The sequence below is a fragment of the Glycine max genome, chromosome 5 (assembly GCF_000004515.6).
Source record: "Glycine max cultivar Williams 82 chromosome 5, Glycine_max_v4.0, whole genome shotgun sequence".
NCBI lineage: Eukaryota > Viridiplantae > Streptophyta > Magnoliopsida > Fabales > Fabaceae > Glycine > Glycine max.
This window is the reverse complement of record NC_038241.2, coordinates 674,161-701,521: the sequence shown is the minus strand read 5'-3', so window position 1 is coordinate 701,521 and position 27,361 is coordinate 674,161. Positions and strand designations below refer to the sequence as shown.

At 32.5% G+C, this 27,361-nt stretch overlaps 3 protein-coding genes across 5 annotated transcripts; 1 reads left to right on the top strand and 2 right to left on the bottom strand.

Moving 5' to 3' along the window:
- The first annotated feature begins 1,151 nt into the window (after positions 1 to 1,151).
- Positions 1,152 to 7,095, top strand: LOC100783877 (protease Do-like 1, chloroplastic). Its single transcript, XM_003524497.5, has 8 exons — positions 1,152 to 1,641; positions 1,751 to 1,873; positions 2,766 to 2,937; positions 3,559 to 3,596; positions 4,572 to 4,770; positions 4,916 to 5,068; positions 5,358 to 5,492; positions 6,821 to 7,095. The coding sequence occupies exons 1-8, from the start codon at positions 1,259 to 1,261 to the stop codon at positions 6,896 to 6,898; spliced, it is 1,281 nt and encodes a 426-aa protein (XP_003524545.1). The 5' UTR covers positions 1,152 to 1,258; the 3' UTR covers positions 6,899 to 7,095.
- A 3,536-nt stretch (positions 7,096 to 10,631) lies between these two features.
- Positions 10,632 to 16,915, bottom strand: LOC100500448 (carbonic anhydrase, chloroplastic). Of its 3 annotated transcripts, none has more exons than NM_001354786.1 (10): positions 16,642 to 16,915; positions 15,705 to 15,763; positions 15,427 to 15,576; positions 15,283 to 15,331; positions 12,698 to 12,814; positions 12,538 to 12,591; positions 12,315 to 12,400; positions 11,626 to 11,731; positions 11,046 to 11,249; positions 10,632 to 10,842 (listed from the first exon to the last, which is right to left on the bottom strand). In NM_001354786.1, the coding sequence occupies exons 1-9, from the start codon at positions 16,840 to 16,842 to the stop codon at positions 11,085 to 11,087; spliced, it is 987 nt and encodes a 328-aa protein (NP_001341715.1). In that variant the 5' UTR covers positions 16,843 to 16,915; the 3' UTR covers positions 10,632 to 10,842; positions 11,046 to 11,084. The 3 variants fall into 3 exon arrangements, with proteins under 3 accessions (NP_001341715.1, NP_001341716.1, XP_040871114.1); NM_001354787.1 differs by having other exon boundaries at positions 11,091 to 11,249; XM_041015180.1 differs by lacking the exon at positions 16,642 to 16,915 and adding an exon at positions 16,066 to 16,084 and having other exon boundaries at positions 10,646 to 10,842; positions 11,091 to 11,249.
- Positions 16,916 to 25,597: 8,682 nt separating this feature from the next.
- Positions 25,598 to 26,404, bottom strand: LOC102667078 (uncharacterized). The gene has a single exon (XM_006579695.4). It carries the CDS (start codon positions 26,402 to 26,404, stop codon positions 25,598 to 25,600), a length of 807 nt encoding a protein of 268 aa, XP_006579758.1.
- Between the last annotated feature and the right edge of the window lie 957 nt (positions 26,405 to 27,361).

Genomic DNA, 27,361 nt, shown 5'->3' with positions numbered 1-27,361 from the left:
GATCTCCCATACATAAAGGACTGCTTGATCGAGATAGATCCTAAGAAGGTATATTCTAACAATGATACTTAAACACTTATGCCTTATAGGCTTAGTGCTTTTGGGACTGTGGACTATCCAACCAAGACAAGTCCCAAGAAGGATGACTCTAACAATGAAACATAAGTACTTACTTCTTATAGGCTTAGTGCTTGTAGAGTCATGGATCATTTGATCGGGATAGGTCCCTAGAGACATGTTTGATTCATCTACAAGGATCAACCAACTCATTTCTAATGACTAACCAATTCATCTCAATGACTAGCTTAGTTATGACCAAGCCTAGCGACAAACCAGGTAGTACATTGCATCTTTGACATGTCAGAAACGCATAACAACACACTTGTACCAAGCACGAAGTCAACAAGATCATATGTACATAGACACATGCCCTTTGATGCCTAATGTTATGAGAACATGTATAAAGAGTTGTCAGGAGATGTTTCATATAAGTAGAGGTGAGCTTCACACTTCACCTGGATCAGGTTCATGGTTAGCACAAAGTTGGGGAGAGCAAAATTGAGTTTTTGAACCTTGAGACATTCAATCCTTTCTATGGCATCCTATGAACACATAACATAACAAATAAGAAATTAATTTACATAATTTTATATCATCATCTAACCTCAAATTATTGTGTATGATAAGTTTATTGATTTTTATATTAATTATTTTATAAATTATATATAATATTATTTCTTATTAATTGTTCATGTTAAAATTTGTAGATTTTATTTTGGATAATTATATAGAAATCAACATGATGTGACATTGTTAATAAATAATTTTGTCCTTTAACATGTGATCGAATATATGAAAAAAAATTATTGAAAGAGATCAACCCTTTAAATAGATATCAAATTTCTAATGATTAATCCTTAACTTTCGATATATATATATATATATATATATATATATATATATATATATATATATATATATATATATATATATATATATATATTTTGAAATTAAAGTTTAACACATAATCACGTTTATATATAAGAAAAAAAAAAGAAGATAACTACATAGTTGAGTCATGAGTATGAGTTTAGTAATTGGCAGATCAGCACCATGGAAGACAATATAATAACAATATTATGTAAGTTATGTTAACCGAAGCTCCATCACACACTAGATCCCAACTGATCTAAGCACCACAAACAACATTTCCAACCATTTAGCATAACAGACATCCTTGGTCACTCCAACCAAAACAATGGCCACCTTTTCACTCATTTCCACACTCTTCCCTTCTTCTTCTTCTTCATTCTCTCGTTCTTCCTCATACACCACCAAACCCACCACCATTCACCTTTCCAAATCCCTCCATCTCTACACTCCCACCCTCTTCCTCCTTCGCCCCCCAAATCCAACACTTCCAATAATACCTCTCTTCCCCAAACTCACCATTCCCAAATCCCTTCTCCTTCTCTGCACCTCTCTCGCCCTCTCCTTCACTCTCCTCCTCTCTGACGCCGACTCCGCCGCCGCCTTCGTCGTCACCTCCCCCAGGAAGCTCCAGTCCGATGAACTCGCCACCGTTCGCCTCTTCCAGGAAAACACTCCCTCTGTTGTCTACATAACCAACCTTGCTGTCAAGTAATTCAACCCGCACACACCCTTTTCTGGATTCTCTTCAAAATTCAATTTTGATTGGTTTTTCTTTGACCCTTTTGATTTGTCTCAATGTTGGGGGTTTCGTGTTTAGGCAGGATGCGTTCACATTGGACGTGTTGGAGGTTCCACAGGGATCCGGGTCTGGCTTTGTTTGGGACAAGGAAGGTCATATTGTGACCAATTATCATGTTATCCGTGGTGCCTCTGATCTCAAGTTGGTATTCTTTTTTGTTTATATGTTGTCAATGTAAGGACTATGAACTAATTAGAAATCATCAAGATATGAATTTTAAAGTGATTTTTCCAAGAATTTAATTTATGTTACGCTGTAATCATTTTCTTTCATTGGCAAATGTTAATTATTAGTTGGTTAGCTTTTTGTCAGTAGGCAGAGGGATCGAACCCGCGACCTTTCCCTCCTTCCCTTCTTTTTTAACCAGCCAACCAACCTTATATCTTCTAATTATACTGTAATCATAAATTGCCGTGTTTGGTAAGATGAATGACTTTTATAATAGCTATTTTAAATGTCATAGCTAGAGTGATTTTTAATTAGTTGACAATGAAAAACACATTACAGTGCATGAAAATTATACTCTCTTACAAAAAAAAAAACTAACAATTTTATCATATGTAACAGTCGGTAATTGGATAACAGGACAAAAAATAACCTTTCGCTGCTAGTGCATTCTAATTATTATTATTTTCTTGGCATCTTTTGATCCAGTTTCTCAAACTTGTACTTGTTTGCCCGTTGCTTCTAGTTAGAGAAGTGCACATTCTGTTGTTTGACTTTCGAGTCATGATGCTGGCTAATGGGAACTTTTAAATTATGCAGTCAAGTATTTGGATATCGTGTATAATGTGAGTTATCTATAGTTAAATGGGCTATATAATTTACGTTGTATTAAAACTAAATGGAGTTGATGGTTATGTGTTACTTGCACATTTGCACCTCCTTCAATGTGTATCAGTATGAGTGTGTTTGCATTGCAACTTTTCATGGCATTGAGAAGAAAGTTTGATGGTTGATAGATAAATACACTTGTTGGCATGGATTGAGTGAAGTGATTGCTCCTATTCAAAGAGATGCTAGTTATGTGCAGGGTCACTCTTGCTGACCAGTCAACTTTAGATGCCATCGTTGTTGGTTTTGACCAAGACAAGGATGTTGCCGTGCTGCGTGTTGACGCACCAAAAGACAAACTCAGGCCTATACCTATTGGGGTCTCTGCTGACCTGCTTGTTGGTCAGAAGGTTTATGCTATTGGGAACCCGGTGAGATATGCATTATCTATAAATTTTCCAATCTAGAGAGATGATGGCAATCCTGGTTGAATCTAATATTAATTGGAGCTTGAGCTAGGATTTTACAATCAAGGGGATTTCATACTTCCTAAATCATATAACAGTTGTCTCATTTAATTTATCATGCAGTTTTCATAATCATAAAGTTATTTAATTAGCATTGCCTGCTCCTTTTGTAAATTTATATGCAAAAATTATGTTAAAAAATGTATTGGAGATCTGAGTTATAAATGCTTGTGATGTAAAGGCAGATTCGTGCCCCTTCCTGTTTCTCAAAAAATTGCTGGGGTTATGTTCTGCAACCCTCATCTAGAAATATGGGTGGTTTCACATGATATTTTTTTAGCAATTCAATTGCTTAAAGAGGGGTGGGTTCAAAACAAAACCAGATTTTTTTTTATGTAATGGATAAAAAGAAACTTACTAAATTCATAAATTGTCATGGCTGGTACCTTGAAATTGCTGCCTAGCTGCTTTATGTTGCTTTTAATCATTCACAGCTTGAATACTATTTGTTGTTGATGATTGACACAATCAACAGTTTCTTGATATGCCAATGTGATTCTTTATTCTTAATTTCTTATCTTGCAGTTTGGACTTGACCACACACTCACAACTGGTGTCATCAGGTATGAAAACTGAAAACTGTGAAGTGAATATTTTGATCTAACTCCTATTGCCTACAAAAAGAGTTTCTACTTTACTATTCCTTTTCCTTTTCTCATGTCAGATCATACATTTGTGATCAAGCCTTGTTTATATTAGGCGTCTAAAAATAGCAACTTTTGTCTTGTTTTCAGTGTCACTTTCAGGGTAGTTTTCAAGATGAATTGCACTGTATTGCAAATTTTGAATTAGAAACATCTGGGAAGATGAAAGAAAGATATTGTTGTACCAAAAAATGTGATTGCATCTGTTGTTAAGTGTTAACCTGCTAACATAACTATTTATCTAGTAAAATAAATAATGAAGTGAACTAGGTTCAATGAAAGAGACAAAGTGCAAGGCTGATAAACTTCTCAACAAGCACTTGTTAGAAAAGAAAATAAAGAGGTAAAATAAATCAAACTTTTCTCGCAAGTTAAAATCAACTTATGTGCCTCAACTATGAAAAATTGGATGGGAGGGCTTCTAAAATGTTAATCTGCATAAGTTGATTTTAACTTATGGAAAAAGTTTGATTCATTTTACTTTATTATTTTCTTCTCCTATAAGTACTTGTTGAGAAGTTTTTTCAAACTAGGCCTAAAAGTTGAGCAGAAGAGGGGGATTACCGGATTAAGCAAAAGGGATGTTTTGTAATGTAGAAACTTGTTGGCTTAATCTTATTGTTGTAACCATAATTTTTCTTCAAATGGGATGCCATTAATCCCTTTACTGAATTAAAGGCATGTCATAGTTCATACAGCATCTCTCTCTCTCTCTTTTGGTGAAATTTCAACCTTTTAAGCATGGTATTTCATGGTAAATATTGTTTTTCAAATGTTCACATCATAAACATATGCTGTGCTGATGCTTGATAACTTTAAAGTTGGATACTGCCTTATCCATTTTATGTTTCTTTTGTGTTGATTTTGTTTTACTGATATATACTTCCTCAATAGTGGGCTTCGGCGAGAAATTAGTTCTGCTGCAACTGGTCGTCCAATTCAAGATGTTATACAGACAGATGCAGCAATTAATCCTGGTAACAGTGGAGGTCCTCTCTTAGATAGTTCTGGAAACCTCATTGGGATAAATACAGCCATATATTCCCCATCTGGTGCATCCTCTGGTGTTGGATTTTCTATTCCAGTGGACACTGTGAGTTCTTACTTTGACCTGTTTTTAGTTTGTATGCCCAATACTTTCTTCAGGAGACAACTTTCCATGGAAACACAAACATCTTTTTCATATCCTCTAAAATATAAATAAAATTGCTAATATGCTTGTTGTTTTATATATTCAGGTAAGTGGTATTGTTGACCAGTTGGTGAAGTTTGGGAAGGTTACAAGACCTATTTTAGGGATTAAGTTTGCTCCTGATCAGTCTGTGGAGCAGTTGGGTGTAAGTGGAGTGCTTGTCTTAGATGCTCCTGCCAATGGTCCTGCTGGGAAAGCAGTAAGTTTGTTCTTATGATTTTTTTTATAAAAGACGAAGTTTATAAGATGTAGAAATTCATATGTATATTAGAGTCCATCAAAATGCACCAAATAGTGGCATAGATTTCACGATACCATAAACTTAGCCTCTTTACTACCACTAAAGCTAGTCATAGAAATTGTTCATCCCATTTAAGCTTCATTGCCACATCTTATTAAACCTAATTGCTGTTACTCGTTGGATTGCATCATCTTGATTTACCTGATTATCATTTTTCAATGGAGCTGGTTAAATTTCTATTATGTAGGGCTTGCAATCAACAAAGCGTGACTCTTATGGTAGACTCATTTTAGGTGACATCATAACATCTGTTAATGATAAGAAGGTTACTAATGGAAGTGATTTGTACAGAATTCTTGACCAGTGTAAAGTGGGTGATAAGGTATGGTGCTGATTCAACTGCTCTATTGTTCTTTTAAACATGTATAACTTGAATATAAATGTATAACTGTGCTATTTTTAAAAACTACTATGAAATCCTGGGATTTCCAAAGCAAAAAAAAAAAAAAAAAGGTTGTAAGAACATGTTCAAATTTGGCTTCGTTGTGTGTTTAAGCATACAGTTTACACTTGACATGGTAACCATCCAAGAGAGAATATAGTTCCGTGTTTCAAGTATGCCTTTTGCAATTAGTTGATTTGCTTGTTCAATTAAATGCCTTACTTTATTGTCTTCCCTCCCCCAGTTAATAGAATAGAATAGAATATGCCCTATTCAAACATCTTATTTGCTTTTGTCTGTACAAATTTTTATTGTAACATGCATATTATTTTGTCTGAATAGTAATAATCGACAGCAAAAATGAAATATTTGGAGGAATGGACCAAAACAATGATCTAGTTTTATGGCTGTTTAAGAATGTTATATCTCACTAACCAAACTCAAGTCAAAGCTAATTTTAACAGGCCCAGATTTTAGAAATTAGACCAAGTTGTTTTAAGGATGACATTGGGACTTGGTTGATACTTCGGTCATCCCAACCCATTTCGATGCACATATTCTTCTTAACAAATATATATTAGTAGTAATACTTCTTAACATAACATTTTAAACAATATTATATTATATTTATGAATTTAATTGGAATGCACTATAGTGTAAAGGTTTTTTATGCTGTCATCAATCACAAATTGTCACCTATGATAAGTTTGTTGACTTATATAATAACTACTTTAAGAGTCACACCTAAAGATAATTTCTGATTAGTTGACAGTGAAAAATCTTAACATTCATAGTGCATAAAAATTAAACTCTTATATTTATATCGATATTATTTGTTTTAAAATATATATTGTAAAATATACCTTAGTTTTAGGGTCATATTTTAATTCTATGGTTTAGCTATATATAATGTAAAGTTTTAGATATTATGTCAACAAAAAGGCTTGACTTGTTCTATACATTATCGGGTCTTGATCGGATTAAATTCAGATTTAAGGAAATAACCTTATCAAAATTTCAAATTGAGTACGGACAACCAAGCCAAATTCATCCTATAAACAGCCTATCTGTTTTCATAATCTGTTTTTAACTTGATGAGGATGTGTCTAGGTTTGTCTTTCTGATTTTTGGCTAGTAGAATTGCCTCTCTCTCTCTATATAAAACATCCACCCCACCCTTTATATGTTAAAGTTACATTGAGAGACTCAACCCATTTTGAAGCTGCTATATTATCCTTGTTTAATGCTTAAATGATGTTGATATTCAGTTGATTGTGGAGGTGTTGAGAGGTGACCACAAGGAGAAGATCCCTGTCATTCTGGAGCCAAAGCCTGATGAATCATGATGATATGCAGCTCATCATCCATCCTATCCTGCATGTATATACATTTCATATGCCAGGGAATGAATGCAGCTGTTTTATGTGTCTTCTTAGGTTGTATCTTCCTTCATAAACAGGTCCTAGTGTACATATGTACTATGGGACTGCCAGCTCATCATCCTTTAACTTTCTCACTAAAAAACTTTTAATATATTTTGCCACGTCTATTTTGCCCCCGTACAAATTCATACAAGGGGTTATGCTCATTGTGTTACATTTTATTTTATTTTCTGAAATATTATTTTGTTTCTTTTATCATTTTTAATATAGTAAAGGGTGTCACAAAGGATAAAATAGAAAATAATAATGCCAAAATTGGAATAAGCCTTGGTTTAGTCAGAAAATTGACATATAGCCAACCCTAACAAAAGGTGTTTGAACTTTGGATAACCAAATAATGAGACACCAGAAACTCTGTTTCAGTGATATCAGAATAATGCTCCTTCATTTGGGAAGTCAATGGTGTTACACAACCAAATTTGTTGGGGGTAAAAGCAACTGCTATTTTGTCAAGAGTCCCGTGCAAGATAGCAATGATCTGATGTGGGGGTTTTATTTTATTTTTTGTCAAAACTAAGTGATTAACATTCTTGTAACTAAGACCAAGCAGACCATAACTACTAGACCCTTATATAATCAAACCGTATTCGATTACATTAGTAAATACTACCTCCGAGATATAAGAAACAAAAAAAGGATATTTTTTTATCCTAATTATAAGAAAAATAAAATTATTTTATTGTTAATTTTTCTTTTTATTCCTAATTAACTGTGAAGTCTATTAATGATTACACTTGTTTTTACTTGAAAATGAATGTATTTATTGAACTGTCAATAAAAGTAAATATACTTATTGGTTGAAAAATTATCTTTCGAAAAATATTCCCCTCTTAAATCATTAATGTAATGGGTAGTCTTAGAATGTAATTAAAATTTATGACAAATGAACTAACTTAACCACTTTTATTTATATTAATAAATTAAATAATTGTTTCTTATAATAAAATAACAAGGGAGTGCTTCCATGTTAATATCATATTTGTCAAAAGACCGTATTCAATTGCTCGATATCTTTTCAAATGGCAATGCCTCCTTGATCCATATGGCATACATTACACACTGAATGTTTTTTCACACTATTTGCAAACATCCATGTAAAATCAAAATGTGTGTAATATTTCCTTATCCTATGATAACTTCTCAAGTGCATTCGTCTAGCATTTTTTATCACTCCAAATATATGAAAATAATGTTCATAGCTTTCAGTGGATTTTAAAATTTGTTTTTTTTTTTTATAAAAAACCCCCCCGCAAAAACTGAGACAAAATTCAAACTTATTGAGTTATTGTTCTTTCGTCTATGTATGACATTATTAATATGGGAACCATTATGTTCAATTGTTCATAAACCTTTCATTTATGCGAGTCTCGTGTATTTTCCTTCTTTGCATTTCTTGTGTTGAGAATGAGGTGTATGCAGTATTGATGTTATTTATGTAACTAGGCTAGCTACATAGTTTACAAAAATGTGAACAATGCCATGTGGACAAAAAGGAAGTGCTATTGAGGCATGCTTATGGTACGGGTATCCAAAACCCATTATTTCTTGGATTTGTTTTCCTGCCATATAAATGATCTGCAATTGGCAATTCCCTATTTATTTGACCCTTTCTTTTTGTTGAGTTGACTTGATCTCTAATGATGGGAATCAAATAAAAGTAGCAGAAGGAACAAGAAGTCACTTCTTCTCTGATGTCATCCAATTACCAAACTTTATAAAAGCTATCTAAGAATAGAAATACCACCATGTATCTAGCAGCCTCCAATTCCTCGTCAAAATGAAGTATTTTTCTTTGCATCCTACTTGCACTTTGAAGGAAAATCCCACAAGAACTTGGACAGTTGTTGCAACTGCAGCTACTTGGTGTCGGAAACAACTCATTGGTAGGGGAAATTCCTACAAACTTCACAAATTGTACTGATCTCAAACGCTTGTATTTATATGAGAACAATCTGATTGGCAAAATGCTGTTGAAATTGGCTCATTTAAGAAGTTCAAGTTTTGAGCATTTTTAATAACAAGTTAACTGGAAGAATCCCATTTCACCAAAAAAAAAAAAAACTAGAAGAATCCCATCATCAATAGGAAATCTTTCATCCTTGATATTCATAGCATTGCATATCGACAAACTGAGGGAATATTTCCTCCTTGTCTTTATAATATGTTATCGCTGCTATAGAAAATCAGTTTAATAGCTCTTTTCCATCCAACATGTTCCACGTACTCTCCTCAATCTCCAATATTTTTATATTGCTGGCAATCAAATCTTAAGTCCAATCCCATCTTCCATTAGAAATGCATCTAACCTTTCAATGCTTGACATGAATGAAAACCGTTTCGCTGGACACGTTCTGAGTCAGGGAAAGCTACAAGATCTTCAACGTATGTCTTTGTATATGAACAACCTAGGTGACAATTCAACTATTGATCTTAGTTTATAAAATCATTGACAAAGTGTAGTAAGTTGCAAGTGTTGGATATATCCTACAACTTAGTCAACTATATCTTGGAGGAAATCAAATATCAGGAGAAATTCATGTGACAATAGGAAACCTTAGGCGGCAATTTATCCAAACCATTCATTTTCTGCCATTTTGCTATGTATTTCAAAATTTCAAAACTACAAAGCTAACCGTCTTCTTATCAAATTTCTGGTGTTGACAATTGAATAATCAAATCTGAGATCAAATGCCACAGCTATTTCAAAAAATGGTGTGTATGTTGTATGATGTACTCTGGTAGAGTTAATTAAACCACCGGGGGAAGAACTGTTAAATAATTTTACCCCAGTTATATACTCATATGAATGCATCAATTCATCCTTCACGTAACATATATCATAATTGGTCGTTGTAATACGCCATCTAGGCAGTGAACTTATTGTACCTCCGTTATTCTTGTTTCCTATGATTTTCCAAATTTTAATGCAGATTATCAAAATGCTTTCAAACAAAATCCATATTCACTATACCAAATTTTTATTTTATTTTATATTTTTAATGATTCATAAACTTGTCTTTAATATTCAGGCGCTAAATAGCAGAGAATTCTTTCTAAATTTGGTTTATGAGACGTCAAATTCATAATGGTAAAACTGTGAAAACTTCCATATAAAATATACAAATCATCGAGCATAAACAAAAGACACATGGCCGTGATAAAAAGTGGGCAGCAACAGTGTATGAGTTGATGCAATGATTGCAAATGTTTCAGAGACTTTGTATAAAGCTCTCTAATTTGTAATTTGTATAAAGTTCTCACTCATAATTTCTATTAACTTTTTTTTGTAGAACACATGAGTCCTTCAGGGAGACAATCTTATTCGACCTTGTGGGACCACTATTGAGGGTAAACTCTCCTGCTGATTAATTTAATACAGTTATATACTTAGCTTAGGACTCGAACTAAGACCTTTAGTTAAGTTAAAATAATTTCATACTAGTTGATTTTCACACTATCATTTCGGTTGACTACCAATTTTTATTTTCTTTTTTAATTTATAGTTGAGTCAATTATATATATATAAAAACGCTTGTTCCAAAATAAAATTTCCGTACTATTTAGCGTTGCTAATATAATTAACTAAGATGAACTTCTCTCACCTCTCTTGGAGTCGCGGACTATATAAAGATCAAGGTTGAAAAATGAAAATTTTATAACAAGAGGATTTCCAACTCTTATTAAAAGAAGATTTTCCGACATGCATAAACGCAGTTCATAGTTTCATATATATCTTTATAAATATCATATGGTGATGAAGGTGGCTAGGCCTCTTCATTGCAGATACACACGACCTCTAAGCATGGCCCCTATAGCTTCCAATGGAGAATGGTGGCCACATCTTTAACCTAACAAAGAAGAAAAATGCAGTGGTGAAAGACCATAAAAATATTACACGTTCCTTGAACAAAACGGATTGAACTTCAATTTGGAATAGAGGGTGATATGTGGAGAAATCTCCATATCCACTTTTATTATTAGGAAATTCAGCACATGCATGCATTATAACAAGAGCAATTAATTACAGAGTACATTTTAGATAGGAGAATACTTAGGGAACCAAGATGAGGTCATTGATAATGGTTGATGTTCATACGGAGAAAGAGGATGCAAGGCCAAACTGAAGGCCCCAGAGCTCAAAAGATCCTTTAACAAAGTCATAGTATCCTCCTTTCAGTGACAATGTTTTGTTCACCAAGCCATCTCTAACAAATGGGTAAGTTAGCAGGTTTCCAAGGGAAACATTCACAGATTCCTGCACATAAACAATCCAATTTAACTTGTAAGCATCACCTACATGGCTTTAATATGCTTCTAAATCGTCACACTAGAACATTATACTATGGACAAAACTTAGATGCAGCCCCTTAAGTGTTTTTAGTGTTGTTCTCTAATCAGAATTGGAGTTTTATCCCAATAATCCTCATAATAAGGGTCTGCATGAAAAGTCAACACAGATTACCGAAGTAAAATTTCAATTTTATTGGAGAGTTCAGAATAGTAACAAAAGTACTTATGAAACTGTATGTAAGTTGTGTCCTTATATTATGTGTTGAAGTTAAGTCTCTGAGTTTTGTGAAAAATATTAGAAAATATTTATCTAGCATGTGGCTTGTAATAATGACTCGCACCTTCTCACAGTGTGAGCACAACTCAGCAAAAGGGGCATCCCCATGCTGTGTCTTCACCTTTGCCTTTGCAGGCAAGCCAATTTTGACCCACTCCTCAATAAAATCACTGCATGAAACAAACAAACAAAAAAGTAAGATTTCTTATTGAGTCATGTGAGACCTTTGTAAATATACCTACAAAAAGAGAAATGTACATAAAATTTTCATCTCATAAAATCATGCATTGTGTAAATCATTTTTACATTGTTATTTAATTATCAACCACCAAAATTTATTGACCTTTGCCATAAATACATTAAAAATTATATCAAATATGATTTATGATTAAATGATAATACAAAATTAATTTAGGTTGTTGGTGGCTGAATACATGACCATTAATCTCTTTGGATATAATTAGTGCATGCATATTTGCTTCAGTCTATTTTGAAGAATTAATCACTTATTTTTACTAACTTTCTTAGGGAGTATTTGAAAAAAAGTGATCATTTATAAGAAACAAGTTTTTACTAAACACTCACTAGGTGTGACTAATTAAAATTTGCATTTGAACTGCATTTATTTGCTTTATGAGAATTGATTCCAATTTCAAAAAGCAGGTAAAATTTGTGCATCAAACTATAATTAATGACCTAGGGTATATATATAATTGATGGGGTGTAATTTTTATGTAGAGCAAAATGACTTACGTAGAGTAGGTTCCATCATATGGGAAAGACAGAAGCCCCTTAATACCACCACAAGCACTGTGTCCAATGACCACAATCTCCGACACCTGAGGAAAAATCAGATATTGGTTAAAATTTCGTGACATTTTCCCACCAATTATTAATTTTTCATGTTAGTAACAGAAAGTACACTATGCCTGAAATTTTGTGCAGTTCATTTATGTTCCAATGATTGGTAAAATACCTTAAGATGCAAAACAGCATACTCAACTGCAGCCCCAGTTCCAGCGTATTTTGACTGATACACAGCAGATCGAGTAAAACAAAGAAAGTTTGAGCACCAAATTGAGTATTATTGTATTAAGACATTTCAATAAGGATTTTTTGATGTATTGGAAACATACCTGGTCATATGGTGGGACAATGTTGGCAACATTTCTGACCACAAAGGCCTCTCCTGGTTGGAAATCTAGCACATGAGATGGGCACACCCTTGAGTCTGAGCAAGCAAACACCATGAACTGAAAAAACAAACAAACGAGACAAAATTAGTTTAATAAAACAAAATTTTCTTTTTAAATCCGAAAGGGATGTTCTAGCTACTTTATAAATAAATAATTCATGAATAAATATGTACCTGCGAGCTCATAATGTAAATATTTTTTATACCGTTATTTAATCACAAATTATTATTATATATGATAAGTTTTGTTAACTATAACAATAAACATCTTAAAAATCATACCTACTATAACTCCTTATTTTTTGTAAAATAAATTTAAAAAAAATTTATTTAAAAATAAATAAAATTTTAGGAAAATAATGAAATTTTTGTAATTAAATAAATAAGGATAAATATTTTTATTAATTGAAATAATTGTTTTAAGGTAAATAAAATAAATATATGTTTTTAAAAAATAAAAAAATATTTTATTTATTCATTTGATAGGGAGTAAAATAAAATTCTTTTTTATAAAATAATAAAATAAAGAAAAAATAAAGTAAATAATAGGTTGAGAATACTCTGATTATAAATAGAGACATACAAAGTTTACATTTATCATATGTTTTTACGCTCTTTCTCCTTCTCAAATTTGATTTTCCTTCTCCCTCTCTCAAAATCTTCTTTTTTTCTCGCATACACTTAAACATGTCATAGTAAAACTACGATCTTGAACTTGTTAACCATTCGATTATCTTGAAATTGAACACCAAGTTCGGAATTCTTTTTTGCACATCCCTATTGTTGGAATTTTTGAAATAATGTTTGTGCAAAGAGAAATGTCCCTCGCACGAAAACAATGAAATAAAGGTTTTAATCATTTCTCCTTCTCTCTAACGCTTAGAAACCCTAGCAAAGAAACAAGAGGAAAAGTTTGAGGAATCTTAGGGAATCGCTAAAGGACTACACACGTGAGCCCGCTTAGAGGTAAGAGATGTGTTTATCGCAATTGGGATTAGAATGAACATGTGTAAGGATCCTTAGAGATACAAATTGAGATTTATTTTGAGATATTTACTATATTGTAATTCATCCTTTACGATTATAATTACGAGATTATTGTATTTGGCGGCCCAATTGATGCTCTGATTCAAATTGGGATCATAAAATTGTGACTAAAATTGTGTGTAAGTGATAAATTGAAAATATGATGAATTGTGAAATACATGTGTTTTGAGATATCATATGTATTAAGTTATGAGTTATGGATTGTGCAATCACACAATTGTAAGACCCTTTAAGGGTAACAAGTTAATGTGCGACGAGTATTGTGATGGGATCCACAGTGAGAATTCGACGAGTTGAATCACTTTGAGGCACGATGAGTTAAAATTATTTTGAGAACAATTGAGGAGTCATGTGTTTTGTACAGTTCATAGATAGAGTCTGTGTGCTAAAATATTTTCTGGGTTGGACTTGAATCAAGAGGGAGAGACCCTGACGAACTCTTCGGAGTCTAGGCCTTGGGGTTAAATACACCCGATTTGAGTGCTCCTTTAAGCCTGTGCCGATCCCACATGGTTGGAGCATTCTTACAAAACAACGTGATTCTGACTCGTCTTCCTATGATTTTATCTAGTAAGAGTGATTTGACTTACTAGTGTGTGGTCTGTCTTGTCGTGTATTCTTGGACGCCCGACAAGATTTTTCACTAACATGGTATCACATTACATATAATATTGAGTCTTATTATATTTGTTACATAACGCTTGTGTATTGATAGATATTGATTGGTTGAGTCATATTATGTTTTTATCCTTGAATACGTGAATGATGTGAAAATGTGTGAGACGTCTGGTGTTCAGATGTGATGTTATGCGCTAAGTGGTAGAATGGTGTGAGTTGTGTTTAAGTAAGCTGTATTTTATTTATATGATATATATATATATATATATATATATATATATATATGTATATATGTTGTCTCGTTTCTCTCTATTAGTTAGAAATGTGATAACTCATTTCTCGTGTGTTGTTTGTGTTTGGATCTTATGATAATCTCGAACTTTGTGTTCGTGGAAGCAGATGATTAGGCGAATGACTATAGAGAACCTCATACTAAAGGATACTGAAACACGATGCTCTAATAGGATGTAATATTGAGACATGTGTTTCTGTATTAATTGTATGAAGTCCTGAACATGTAGTTTTTGTCATTTTGCTTCACATGCTAAGTCTTTAGTTCATTCTTTAGAGTTTTGAACAACATTGTTTTGAGCTGGAGATGTTTTCGTACCCTTAATAAGTTTTTAATTTGATGATTAACGTGAATGTGAATCTTTTACTCGTGTAGATTTACTTACGATTTTATTGAATAAAATTGATTTAATTAGATTCCACATTTTATATGTTTTTCTTAATTATATGTATGTCGGGATACAGAGTACTACAACTATCATGATTTCTAATTGGTTGATAGTGTAATTTTTTTTTACAATGGCAATGCCTGAAAATTAAACTCATAATTCATCACAGAAGAATAAATACCTTGGGGCTCTGGCCTTTGGCAAGTTCACCATACAAAGCTGGATTCTTGCTGTGGAACAATAATAATAACCATAATAAGAATGAGAAGGCTTAAGCTAAAAGATAGGAAAAGTAATGAAAATAAGGTGTAGTGTGATGACTAACTCGTATTTCTCCTTCTTGAAGTGAATGAAACCAGCTTTGATCCTGTCTGAGGCTTCTGATGATGGGATGCCATCAGATGATGATGTCCCTAGAGAAGCTGTTATCTGCTCCACTTTTTCAGCAGCTGTCGCTTTGAGTTCACTCTTCTCCCTATATTTCAACACAAGGCTACTCAATTTGCAAGGAAGCTACACATATATAGTGAAACATTGCATATTATAATCATATTATATTTTATTATATTATGCTTCCCATAATAGAGAGTGTTTGAGACTTACCTCAACAATTTCTGAAGTTCTTCAATAGCTTTCTCGTATTCCTTTGCCATATCCTCTCTCTCCAAAAAGAAAAGAAAAATACGTGTCAGTTTTTTTATAAAAAAAACTGGTAACAAGTGACTAGAAAATGAAATGAGAAACGAAAAGCAATTTTCTAATTATAAATTTCTCCTAATTAAACATGAAACTTTAGCATAAGTTAGTAACTATGATAAAATTCTGTTGAGTGGGGAAGGACTAAAGGAAAATAATATTCAGAATTCAATTATTATGAAAATAAATAGTGTCAAACCTCGGAAAAGTGGAAATTTGATTTTACACTGTCCGAGGATTAATTAGTTGCTATATTTGGTTGGCAAACCTGATTTTGAATGGACTTTTTCTTCTATAGTAGTTTGGATTTCCTTCTTTAATCGCCTTAGAATCCTCGCACTGACACACCTCCCCCATACAACGCTATTTGACGTTATATATATATATATAGTTTTTATTTTCGGTATGAATTTTCTTCCTAATATAAATAATTTGTTAATTGTATGGTGCTGGCTGCCGACACACAAGTAGCAACCTTATACGTGGACCTTGTTAGATTATTAAGCACATGATCAACTAGCTAAGTCATGGTGACAACTCAAACACATATTGTGATCCAAAAGTGCAAAGTTTATGAGAATTTTGTGTCCCTTAAAATTTGAAACACAAAACAAAACAACAAAGAGTAAATAATGCATGTACTAACAATGGACAAAATGTTATATATGATAAGTTTGTTAGTTTTACAATAACTATATATGCTAAAATTCATACCGACAATGATGTTTCATCGGTTAATAGGGTAAAAAAACGTTTACACCAGCTATGCATAAAAATTAAACTCAACAACAAATGTGTAATTTGAATGCATGAATGATCAAAGTGTAGTGTTTGGTATATATACCACAGTTGGGGTGATGATGGGGGCAGGGGCAGCAAAAACAGGCCTGTCTTGAATGAGAGAGGGGAAGGAAGATGAAGAGGAAGGAGAAGAAGGAGTGTTAAGGGTTGCGAAGACGGAAGGGCGTAATGTGGCCTTCCTGAGAGAGGTTTTGGCTGGGGAGATGGAAGAGAGGCACCACCCGTTTATGGAAGAGGTTGACATTGTGCAATGAAGACTCAAATGTTTATGCTATATAGCCCTATGTAGCAATGGGGTGTGTGGCATGTCCAATCGGCTATCCCCATTTTATGTGACCTTTGGTAGATAATGAAAACGAAAGCCAAACAAAGGAGAGCTTCATTCCTATCCTTGAAGATGAGGTTTGAATGTAGGAGATTAACTACGAGAGAATGACCATAACCCTATGTCACTTTGGATCACCCACACCCACCTCAATTGTCACATACCCTTTTTGCCATTTACCTTCACAAACCATGTACAACACAAAAAATGGCCATAATTTTTTTAGGGGCACTAATTAAATTTGTTTTCTTGACTTTTGGGGTGCTTAGCACATTGTTACATATGGACCATAACATTGTTTTGTAGATATTATCTATGAGATTCACGTTAATTCTTATGAGAACATTCGGATAATTAAAAGAGAGAGAGAGAAATTGTGGTAGTGGGTATTCCAAGGGAAGTAAACTTAGTTGAGAGGTTTATTGCTGTAGGGTACATGTACGTGTCTCCTTTCAATTTGTGTCTTGACATGCACGCAATGCCTAGTTGCCACGTAGGTGAAAAATGTAACTGTTTATACCCCAGCTGAAAGGGACAAAACATTGCATGCTTCATTGCACTTATTGCAGTAACTCTATGTTTCTATTCAGTGCTTTTGCTATAAGTGTGGAGGAATATGCATTCCATTTATGACATACACAATTCTATATACTATAATGCAATCCTTTTTCACTTAGTAAAATGTTGGATCATTCTATATTTCCTCTGGCTTGCGTGTCTTTTGTCTTCTGCATGAAGCTCCAAATCCAATATGGTTGGCTGACACAGAGTGACCCAACAATTCACAAAGTAAAAGGAAATATGCTTCCTTTTGCATTGAGGGGTGGTTTGATTTGTAAAAAAAATATTTAGCTTTTACACTTTTAACTTAGATATGCATAGGAAATAGTGATATGAACTTTTTGTCAGAGCTTTGGAGATTTTTTTTTCTTTACATTATTTTACTATAGGTGATCAGTAATCACAAGACTATATATATTTTTTCAGCCAATTGCAATTATATTACAGCTACTTTATTACATAACTGAAACTAGAAATGCTGCATATATAAGAGGGAAGAATAAAAATAAAAATAAAAATAAAATGTCGAAGAAAAGCCTCGTTTGTCACTATAACAGCCTCTTAAGGATGAACTTGAGTAAAAGTAGACAATTTGAATCATATTTACCTCATTATGATATGATTAATTTGACATAATTCTAACTTATTGTATTTTTTTATTTTTTTATGCAAGTATTATTGTACTGTCTAAGATTTATAAATGCGTGTAGCATTCAAAAATCGAATGCCAAAATTGACAAAACGATAAAAAAAATGATTGAGGTAAATTCACAATTTTGCCATTAATTATAAGTGGAAGATTCAAGAATAAATATATGGGAATTATTAAATATATCTTTGGAGCCTTTTCTATCCGTTGGTAAACCAATGGTTCATATGTGACGAACCAGATAAATCGGTTGGTAACCAAGCGTGGACCTAGTAGATAAAACCTTATCCCTTGAAGCTTCGAATTTGTGGCTCTGCATCTAAATACTGCCACTGTTGTATCTGTTGGGCTTATATATACACATACATAAGCTTTAAATAGTATAGTATGGACTCACATGCATCCATTAATTTTTCTGTCATATTCTGCAAGCATTACTAAATAATTTTCATTATACTGGAAAGGGCAACAAAACATTCAAGTGCTTGCTTGGAATGAATATGTTAATGTAGATCAAGTATTCTTTTATCACATTTAATAATTAATATACGCAAAATTTATTTTAAAAAACTTCTGATGAACACAAATCAGTTACGTCGAAATACAAAAGCAACACATGTTATAAATCCTAATTAATCTGATGCAATTTCCACAAAATTTTCTTATTTAATTAAATTTCTTAAAACACTAGCTAAAGAATAGTTTCATTGAAAATGTTATTAATGCATTGTCATTGTGATTTTTAATACATTCCTAATGAATTTTTTTAAAAAATGTTATTTTATTACTGATTCCTTAAGTAGTGCATGTGTTTAAAGTAATGATAAATAAGCCCTTCTACCAAATTTAAAAACACCTTAGCATGGTGGTGTGTAAGTAATTAATATTGTCTATGCCAATATTAATCGTGAATGTGCCTATAATAATATATGTGAAATTGATGAGATTTGAGAGAGGGAGGGAGAAAGAAAGAAACATACATTCTCACCCAAGGCTGCACCAGAATCATTGGCCAATCCCCATGACAGAAATTCTTTTTGGTCATTGTAATGTAATGAATCATGATCAAGAAGCAAGCCAACTTGGAGAGATTAATGTCAACAAAATTGAATTAAGGAGGGTTTTGCTTTTAGAGGAGATCGGTGCAAAGGTTAGAATAGAGTAGCTAGGAAGGGAAATACTGAAATAGCGTTGGTTTATGAAATGAGTGATGACCAACTTTGTTGTTATATTACACACCACAATTGTGATCGACCGTGCCATTTGATTTTGATGTCAACATTCAATGTGCACTATGATGAAATTATGTCAACATTTTTTCATGTCCTGTTTCGGGTACCTCCCTCCACGGGTTACAAGAGTGGACATTAAGACTAGGCCATGTTGTACAAATGAAAAAAAAAACTAATTGAAAAAATACTGAAAATTAACTTATTAAATTATAAATATTTAGTACATAAAATTAACTCTTAAAAAATGATAGACCTAAAATGATAGAAATAGTCATGTTTACATACAATATATTCATATCAATATACAATAATTTTTTATCAATGTTAATTTAGTTTTAAGGATAATTTTTTTTGGTAATCGTATTTTAATTGTTTAATTAATTTAAACTCTTATAAATTTTTATTTAAAGATTAATTACTTCAATTATATTTTCATTGTATGCATTCTACTATTAATTGTATCTTATATCTTGAAATATTCACAACAAAATTTAAAATAGAATAAAAATGATATACACTTAAATATACATCATTCTTTTTTATTATTGTAATTAATGTGGTAATATCATTGTGTATAAGTATTGTTATACTAATTGATTATAAATATTTTGAAATACAATGTTTAAATAGTAGTATAAATAATATAATTTAGAATGAACCGTGTGATATAAAAAATTCTAAAAAAATAATAGCAAAAACAAATAATAAAGCCTTATCTTAATTAAAATAGTAGTATCCATTGTCCTTAATAAGCTAATGTGTATAATTAGTCGGTTAAATAATATAAATGTTTATTCTACTGATTAAATTAGTTTTCTATAATGTGACTAGCTCATAGTTCTATCATTTATTAGTAGGTAATACGATATATAATATATTAGAAAATAATTAAGTCGATTATTTAGTCATAATATTGAAGCAATTAACATGCACTCGATCAATACTAACTTCCTGACAGAGGTTAACTCTTCTGAAATATACGTGAAAACTCGTTTCAGTATCACGATGTTAGGTACACATAATATTTTCCACTCAAGATGAAACAAACTTTGCAATGATCATTCAAGTTTGACATGAACACGCATAATCGGGGACAAACACGAGTTAGTTGAGTTTTCTTTTTTTACGTAGTTAGTTGAGTTCAATTATAGAAAGAGAGAGAAAAAAAAAACCATTGAACTATAATAAAAAACCAATTAGTTCAATTTATTTCAGATTTAATTTTCTTTTCAACAGATTTGAAATTTTTTTAAACTAAATTAGTTCAATTAAGAATTAATTGATTTGATTAGGGTCATCAAATAAACAATCTATATATACTTTTAAAATCTTAATTCAAAAACTATGAAAAACGTCATAAATTTTATGATAGAAAAATACATAAATCAGGACCGTGATGTACAGGTGCGAGAGAGTATGCATACATAGCTACGCCTTATTATACGGAAAGAGACGTTCTTTTCACATCTCGTATACATCATTTTCGTATTTCATATGACAATGAATGGAGTATATATGGCATCATCCTGTGATATGTAATCGTTTGTAATTGGAGATTGCACGTGTTAGTTAATGTCAATGTGACTAGATTCTGATGATCGTGGGGTATACATATATATTAGGCCCTATGTATAGGTTTTTGGGCCTTGTAGTAATGTATTAAGGGAATTACTTCCTGCACCTCTTTTTGCTTCCTGCACTTCTTACACGAGTCAGATTGACTAAAATACCCTCAACCCTAGCACATCCTCTTCCCTTCCAATTCCTATGCTTCCCAAGCACCACACTTTGCTTCTTGTCCTGCACTTCTTCTCCCTCCCCCTCCTTTTAAAGCTCAATACTCCCAACAATTACATTTTTTTTGTCATGCTTTTTCTCCCTCTCCCTCCGTATCTTGGTTTTTCCTCCCATTTTATTTCCAGATTGTATAGTAAGCCAAATAATTTTTTCCTAGATCACCTATTTTGGAATGATGTTAGTATTTTTCAGGATTTATTGTTCCAAAATGCATGTTGTGTTTTGGATTACTCAATCTAGAATTATACCAACATCATTCTAGAATATGTGATTAAAAAATGTTGTAGCATAGTTTTGTATTGAGTAATCCAAAATACAATATGCATTATGGAACTTGATGGTTGTCCTTGTGGTGGTTCTCCTTGTCCTTGCAGTGGTTATCCTCGAGGCGTTTGGGAGGCACAAATATTAGAAGGGAAAAGGAGAACACAAAAGAGGGGTGAAGTTGGAAGAAGAAAAGGACAAAGAATGCTTAGGAGGCACAAATATTGGAATTGAAAAGGAGAACATTGAACATGGGTGAAATTTGGAAGAAGAGAACGATTAGGGGAAAGGGTTGGGTGACACATGAATTGGAAGGGAAGAGGAGTAGGGTCGAGGGGTATTTTAGTCCATTTAAGTATTTATGGAGTTGTAGGAAGAAAAAGGAGATGTAAAGAGTAGTTTCTATGTATTGAGCTATTGGCCCAAACATTTGAGTGGTGATATTTCCAACATCCAAAATTTTTAAACATTCTACCAACAACTTGTATTTCTTTTATCTTTTCTCTTGTTACATCATATCATCAATCTTATCAATCATTTATATTTCCTCTTGTCTTATCTCTCTCAAGTTTCTACACTTGTCGGTGTCAAAATATATTTTTTCCAAACATTTTTCATAACATAAAACATGGATTTACTTCTTACTCCTTTTTACTTTCTGTACCTCTAAAAACCCACAAAAAGACAAAACTATCCCTCCATCCAACACCACCGTGCCTCACCTCCACCCAACCACTCAACATAATCACTTCATGCAAACACCACTGTACATAACTCTAATGCAAGGAAGAAGATGAAGATGGAGAAAAAGATGACAAGGGAGTGTTGGAATTGTAGGAGATCCTTATAAAATACCAATAATCACTAGAAACACATTACGTTAGATTATCAATAAAAGTTTTTGGAATACCTGAATTCATAATGATTGATCAAATAAATGCAGTGAAATCTAAATCTGTGTGTGATTTATAATCTATGCATTCTTCTTAGTATCTGTTACGGAATATTGTAGAGACAATGAATAACCGCCTAATAGTGTAACAAGTGATTTTATGGTTCTTCCTCAATCAGAACCTTTTTATTTCTCAATAGGACCTTTATAACTCTTGAGATGAAAAAAAAAAAAAGAAATTATATATGACGGTTCGATATATTGAGGACCATATCCTAACGTGTTAACCTAATAGGATTTTCATTATCCCTTAATGGGTCAATACATACATTAACCCTTATGAGAACATTAACCCTTAATGGGTCATTGAATTTCATATTAACGAGCTCACTTAATTTAATCACATAAAATAAAACTAACTAATAATAAATAATTAATATAATTATCTTATAATATTAACCCATATTAATTATTGGAATAAAAAATTCCAACATAAAGATGTAAATCATGACCCCGTTTTGAAATGGTGAATCCGCAAAACACTAACCTTTTCAAAACTATACTAACATGCTTCAAGAAAAATCTTTCTAGAATTATACTAACATAATTCGAATTGTATGTGTAACAATAATAATCAATTTTAGCATGAATGATTTGTGGAGAATCCTTACTTTGTTTAATTTACTTAACACATGCAATTTCTTTTCTGTGATATGTCTTGTGATTCTTATAGCTTCTAAAAACATTTACTAAAAATACTTTTATTCAATATCATTATTTCAATTTATAGAAAGCGAGAAACAACATTACGTTTCAAGTGCTTTAGAATTTTATCGAAAGTCCAAACCAATTTCTATGCAAAAAATTAAAGAACCTTTACAAAGTACACACTTTATATTATGCGGTGCAACTTTTTTCTTTGGCGACCAATGCCTGTATTAGAAGATAAACTGAGACCCTCATAATAAAGGATTAAAGCAACATCACCTCCTAAGAAGGTACCACAGAAGGCTATTTATCCGCATTTGACGTTAGCTTATCACCTAGTCATTTATGGTTTATGTTCCTCGTCAACATTATCATCATTGCATCAAGGTCTTTAATGTTATGCTTGTTGAAAAGTCCTCAAACGCCTCACTTTCATTTTTTTTCTCCTACATATCTTCTTTTTTAGAGGCAATCCTATTTAAAATGAACACTAAATATAAATATTTCTCCCAATAAAAATCCGACCATTAATTCATCATGAGAGATTAATTCCTTCGGCTAAATCCAACTCCTTTTTTGGTACTTTCAATCTTCACATCTTCATCAGGACATGCCCAAATAGAAGCCATAGTTTTAAAGCTTTGGGAAAGCGAATTCTACTCTCCCTTATCTAGTTATGTGCCAAAGTGCAATTTATATTGCTAACCACTATGATAGCTTTGGGTTATATTTTGGGTAAATGGAATTGTGATAGATAATCACCATCAATAAAAAAAATGACCTTACTCACTCTAGCAGCGAAGGTTGTCTTTAAACTTCAGCAAAAAATGTGTCAAAAAACTATATTACGTTTTTTTTTTTTCATTTCGGCAATAAATTTCTTTATAGCAATTTTACCTTCTAGTCTTCCCTTCTTCCTTTCAACCAACCGGTCAATGACTCATGACCCAATTGGGTATAGCTCGTAATAGAATGTAAATGTCAAAACACACTTTTTAAGACATACTTTCTAAAGTAAGAAATTATTACTATGAGTGGAATGGAGTTTGGAAGAAAATACAAATTCTTTTCATTTTTAAAAACAATTTTATGAGTTAGTGAAATTTTTTTAAGTTTTACATTCAGAATTAATTATAAAAAAGAGTCTCATAAATTATGTCATATTTATACCCAAAAAAAAATATCGCATCATAGATATTCATGTATGATAAATTTATCATACTATTTTTAAATTATCATTCATCATAAATTATCAATTTTTAATAATTATTTTAGATGTTATATTTAGAATAATTTAATCGATTAATCAATAAATCATCTTTTCAAACAAGTCTTGTTTTTATTAAGTAATAGTATAAATGAAGTCACTTTTGAAATTTACACACTTTGGAATGGGTAGCAAATTAAGGAAAAGACTTTAAATCTTCAATATATACTAAATTCCAATCAAATTGTTTGAAATTTAGAAGTAAAGGAAATCATTTTGGAAATCACTTTATCCACTAATAAATTGGAATGTTACCAAATCATGTATCTATTTCCTATGCAGTATATATATATATATATATATATATATATATTTGTTAGAATGTTACGAATTTTGGTGGATAACTAATCTTTATCAACAAAATTTATTTAACCTTTTCTTATAGCAAAAAATCTGACAAAATCAGATTTTTTTTTTCGATTATAATTTTTTTTATTTATAAAAAAAATCCCATTTAAGAAAATTAAATTCAATACCATTTGAACCAGCTATTTAATTTCTTCTTTTGAATACATAATGTGTTCGGTTCTGGCTTTGATAACTTGTCGCACTCATATGAATTTCCACGTGACCACGTCCAATGCGCATAGGCTAAGGCCACTACATATTGCTTCAAAACACACGTGTCACGTGACATTGAATGAGAAACTGAACATGTATACATACAGTAAGTATTTTGAACATACACATTAGGCTTAATTAAACACCAATGGTCAACAATAACTCTGATGAACAATTTTGATAGAATAAACAATAATGAAAATCATTTTACTCATATATAATACATAAAAAGTAAACTGAAAGACAATATCAAAACAAAATACAAGACTAAAAACAGTATTCAAATCCAAAACTTAACCATGAAAGTATACTCTGTAAAAGGACTTGTCACTATTATTTACATGGTGACACGTTAACTGTAAACCAAACAAACCCTCCAAAATAAAAATAAAAAACACAAACCTTCAGTTTCATCGTTTTCCTAGCTTTGCAACTGAATCTCCACATCGTTCAGTTACTTTTGCCTATGAGACTATCATAACAAATATAGTCACCATAGTATCTTTCATTTTCAGTTCAACTTACTATACACAGAATTTTGAAACCAAATCTAATGACCCCCCCAAATTGAACGCAAAAGAAAGAATGATAATGTTTTCATAAATTTCATTTTACCACCAACATTTGTAATGGATATCCAAATAAGCACTATGCAATAAAAGTAAAAGAAAAAGAAAATATAAAACCTAGTTTTTTGAGCTCATAATTTTGTTGTTCGTAGAATTATCATTAAAAAAAAATTGTCAAAAGTGAAGAGGGAATGCCTTGCCCATGGGGTTGAGATTAACACAGAAACCAACCAAATCCTGTCGATACGGCAAATATGACCGTCGTTTAACCTCTCTCCTCATTTCTCTGTTCCGAACATAAAGCGCTTCGTGCGCCGACACCGCCGGAACCGCCGCAATTCTCTTCTCGCCGCCGCCGCTACTCGCCAGAGATTTTTTTCCGGTCTCCGATTTCGTTCCCTTCTTCGCCGAATTCACTGACGACGGCGTCAGGAACACCACCGACTCCTTCCCCTCGCTGTTGCTTCGCCGCAGCAAATCCAGAAGCTTCCACCGCTTCGACAACGACGATCCCGTCGATTTGCTCTTCCGGCACGGAGACGCAGGCGCCGGCGGCGCCTTCCTCGGCGTCCACACGCAGTACGTCCCTGGCGGAACATTCTCCAGCTCGTCCTCCACCTCTGACGACGAGCACGACGGCGAAGAATCGTCCATCAGCAGCTTCCCGAGCGTGATCTGAATCGCCACCACGTCGTCCTCCTCGCCGGAAACTCGCCGTTTTACTTCTCCTCCGTCCTCCGCCGTGGCAGTGGCGAGGTCGCGGTCGAAGATCGGGAACGCCGGAGTCGCGTTGTCGTCGACGAAAACTCCGTCGGCGACCTCGCGAAACGCGACGAACTCGAAGTCGGTGTCGTTTTCTTCGAAACGCACGTCGTCGTTTCGAGTTACCTGATCCGCGATGTCGTCGAGCGTGTTGGAGGAATAGGCGCTGAAGCTTGGACACACCAACGACTCCATCACACTCTCTTCTTCTCTCTGCATTTTCTTTCTATTTTTTTTTTAAATTTAATTTTATTGTTTTGTTCTGTTTCTGTTCTAAGAAGTAAGAAACAGGTTTGGTGGTATTTATATAGAGAAGAAGATGGAAACAAAGAGCGAGCAGCCACTGCCACTGCCACCGTGTGTCTCAAGCATTAGCATGATAATATAATAATTAATTAATTAATTCATTCATTATTATAATAATAGTAATGGATGATGATGCTTTGTTTTTGTTTTGTTATACGTTTATATTTGTTATTCTTAGAAGTAGTAATAGTTAATTTATTAGTGATTAATTCATTATGATCTGGATTCTATGATGATCTGGCTTTGTTGCCCTGGTTCACACCTCTCTTGACCTATGACCATATGGAACATTTTTACACTTTACACATATCACCTCATGCATGTTGCATATTGCCAAAGTAAACCCTTTTTTTTTTAGTTTTTTTGTTTTATTTTGTCGCCAAACAACTGTCTTTTAAGTTTGTATTTATATATTTGTACAAAAGAATAAGGAGAATGTCTGGCTGGTAGGATAACAAAAAAATTTCTTGTTTCATTTTTAGATATTGATTTAGAATTCAACTTGAGTGTAATAATATTTTTTTTAACTTTCTTATCCAATCATATATTGTTATATATAATAAAATTGTTGATTTTTGTCACAAGTGTTTTAAAAGTCATGTTTAGAATTATTTGTAATTGTTTGATGGGATAAATTTTTTAATACTAATAATACTTGAAAATTTAAACTCATGTTTAAGCTGTGCGTATACAAAAATTATTATAAAAAAAAGTGGAAAAAAGGATTATATAATATAAAGCAAAATACTATGTCTTTTGGGTCTCTATTTTTTTTATCAAAATTAATCTCAATCCCTATATTTTAAAAACGATAGTTTTAATCATCTTACTTTTTATAATTAGGGATTTTTATTTCTTTTTATGAAACTT

Bases quoted from the DNA above. Each gene is read 5' to 3' on its own strand.
- LOC100500448 (NM_001354787.1), bottom strand. From the start codon at position 16,842: ATGTCAACCTCTTCCATAAACGGGTGGTGCCTCTCTTCCATCTCCCCA. The intron at 11,732-12,314 runs GTAAGTCATTTT...TGTTTCATGCAG, and splicing joins TATGATGGAACCTACTCTAC to TGATTTTATTGAGGAGTGGG. The intron at 11,250-11,625 runs GTGCGAGTCATT...GTTTATGTGCAG, and splicing joins TGTGCTCACACTGTGAGAAG to GAATCTGTGAATGTTTCCCT.
- LOC100783877 (XM_003524497.5), top strand. From the start codon at position 1,259: ATGGCCACCTTTTCACTCATTTCCACACTCTTCCCTTCTTCTTCTTCT. The intron at 1,874-2,765 runs GTTGGTATTCTT...AGTTATGTGCAG, and splicing joins CGTGGTGCCTCTGATCTCAA to GGTCACTCTTGCTGACCAGT. The intron at 5,493-6,820 runs GTATGGTGCTGA...GTTGATATTCAG, and splicing joins AGTGTAAAGTGGGTGATAAG to TTGATTGTGGAGGTGTTGAG.
- LOC102667078 (XM_006579695.4), bottom strand. From the start codon at position 26,404: ATGCAGAGAGAAGAAGAGAGTGTGATGGAGTCGTTGGTGTGTCCAAGC.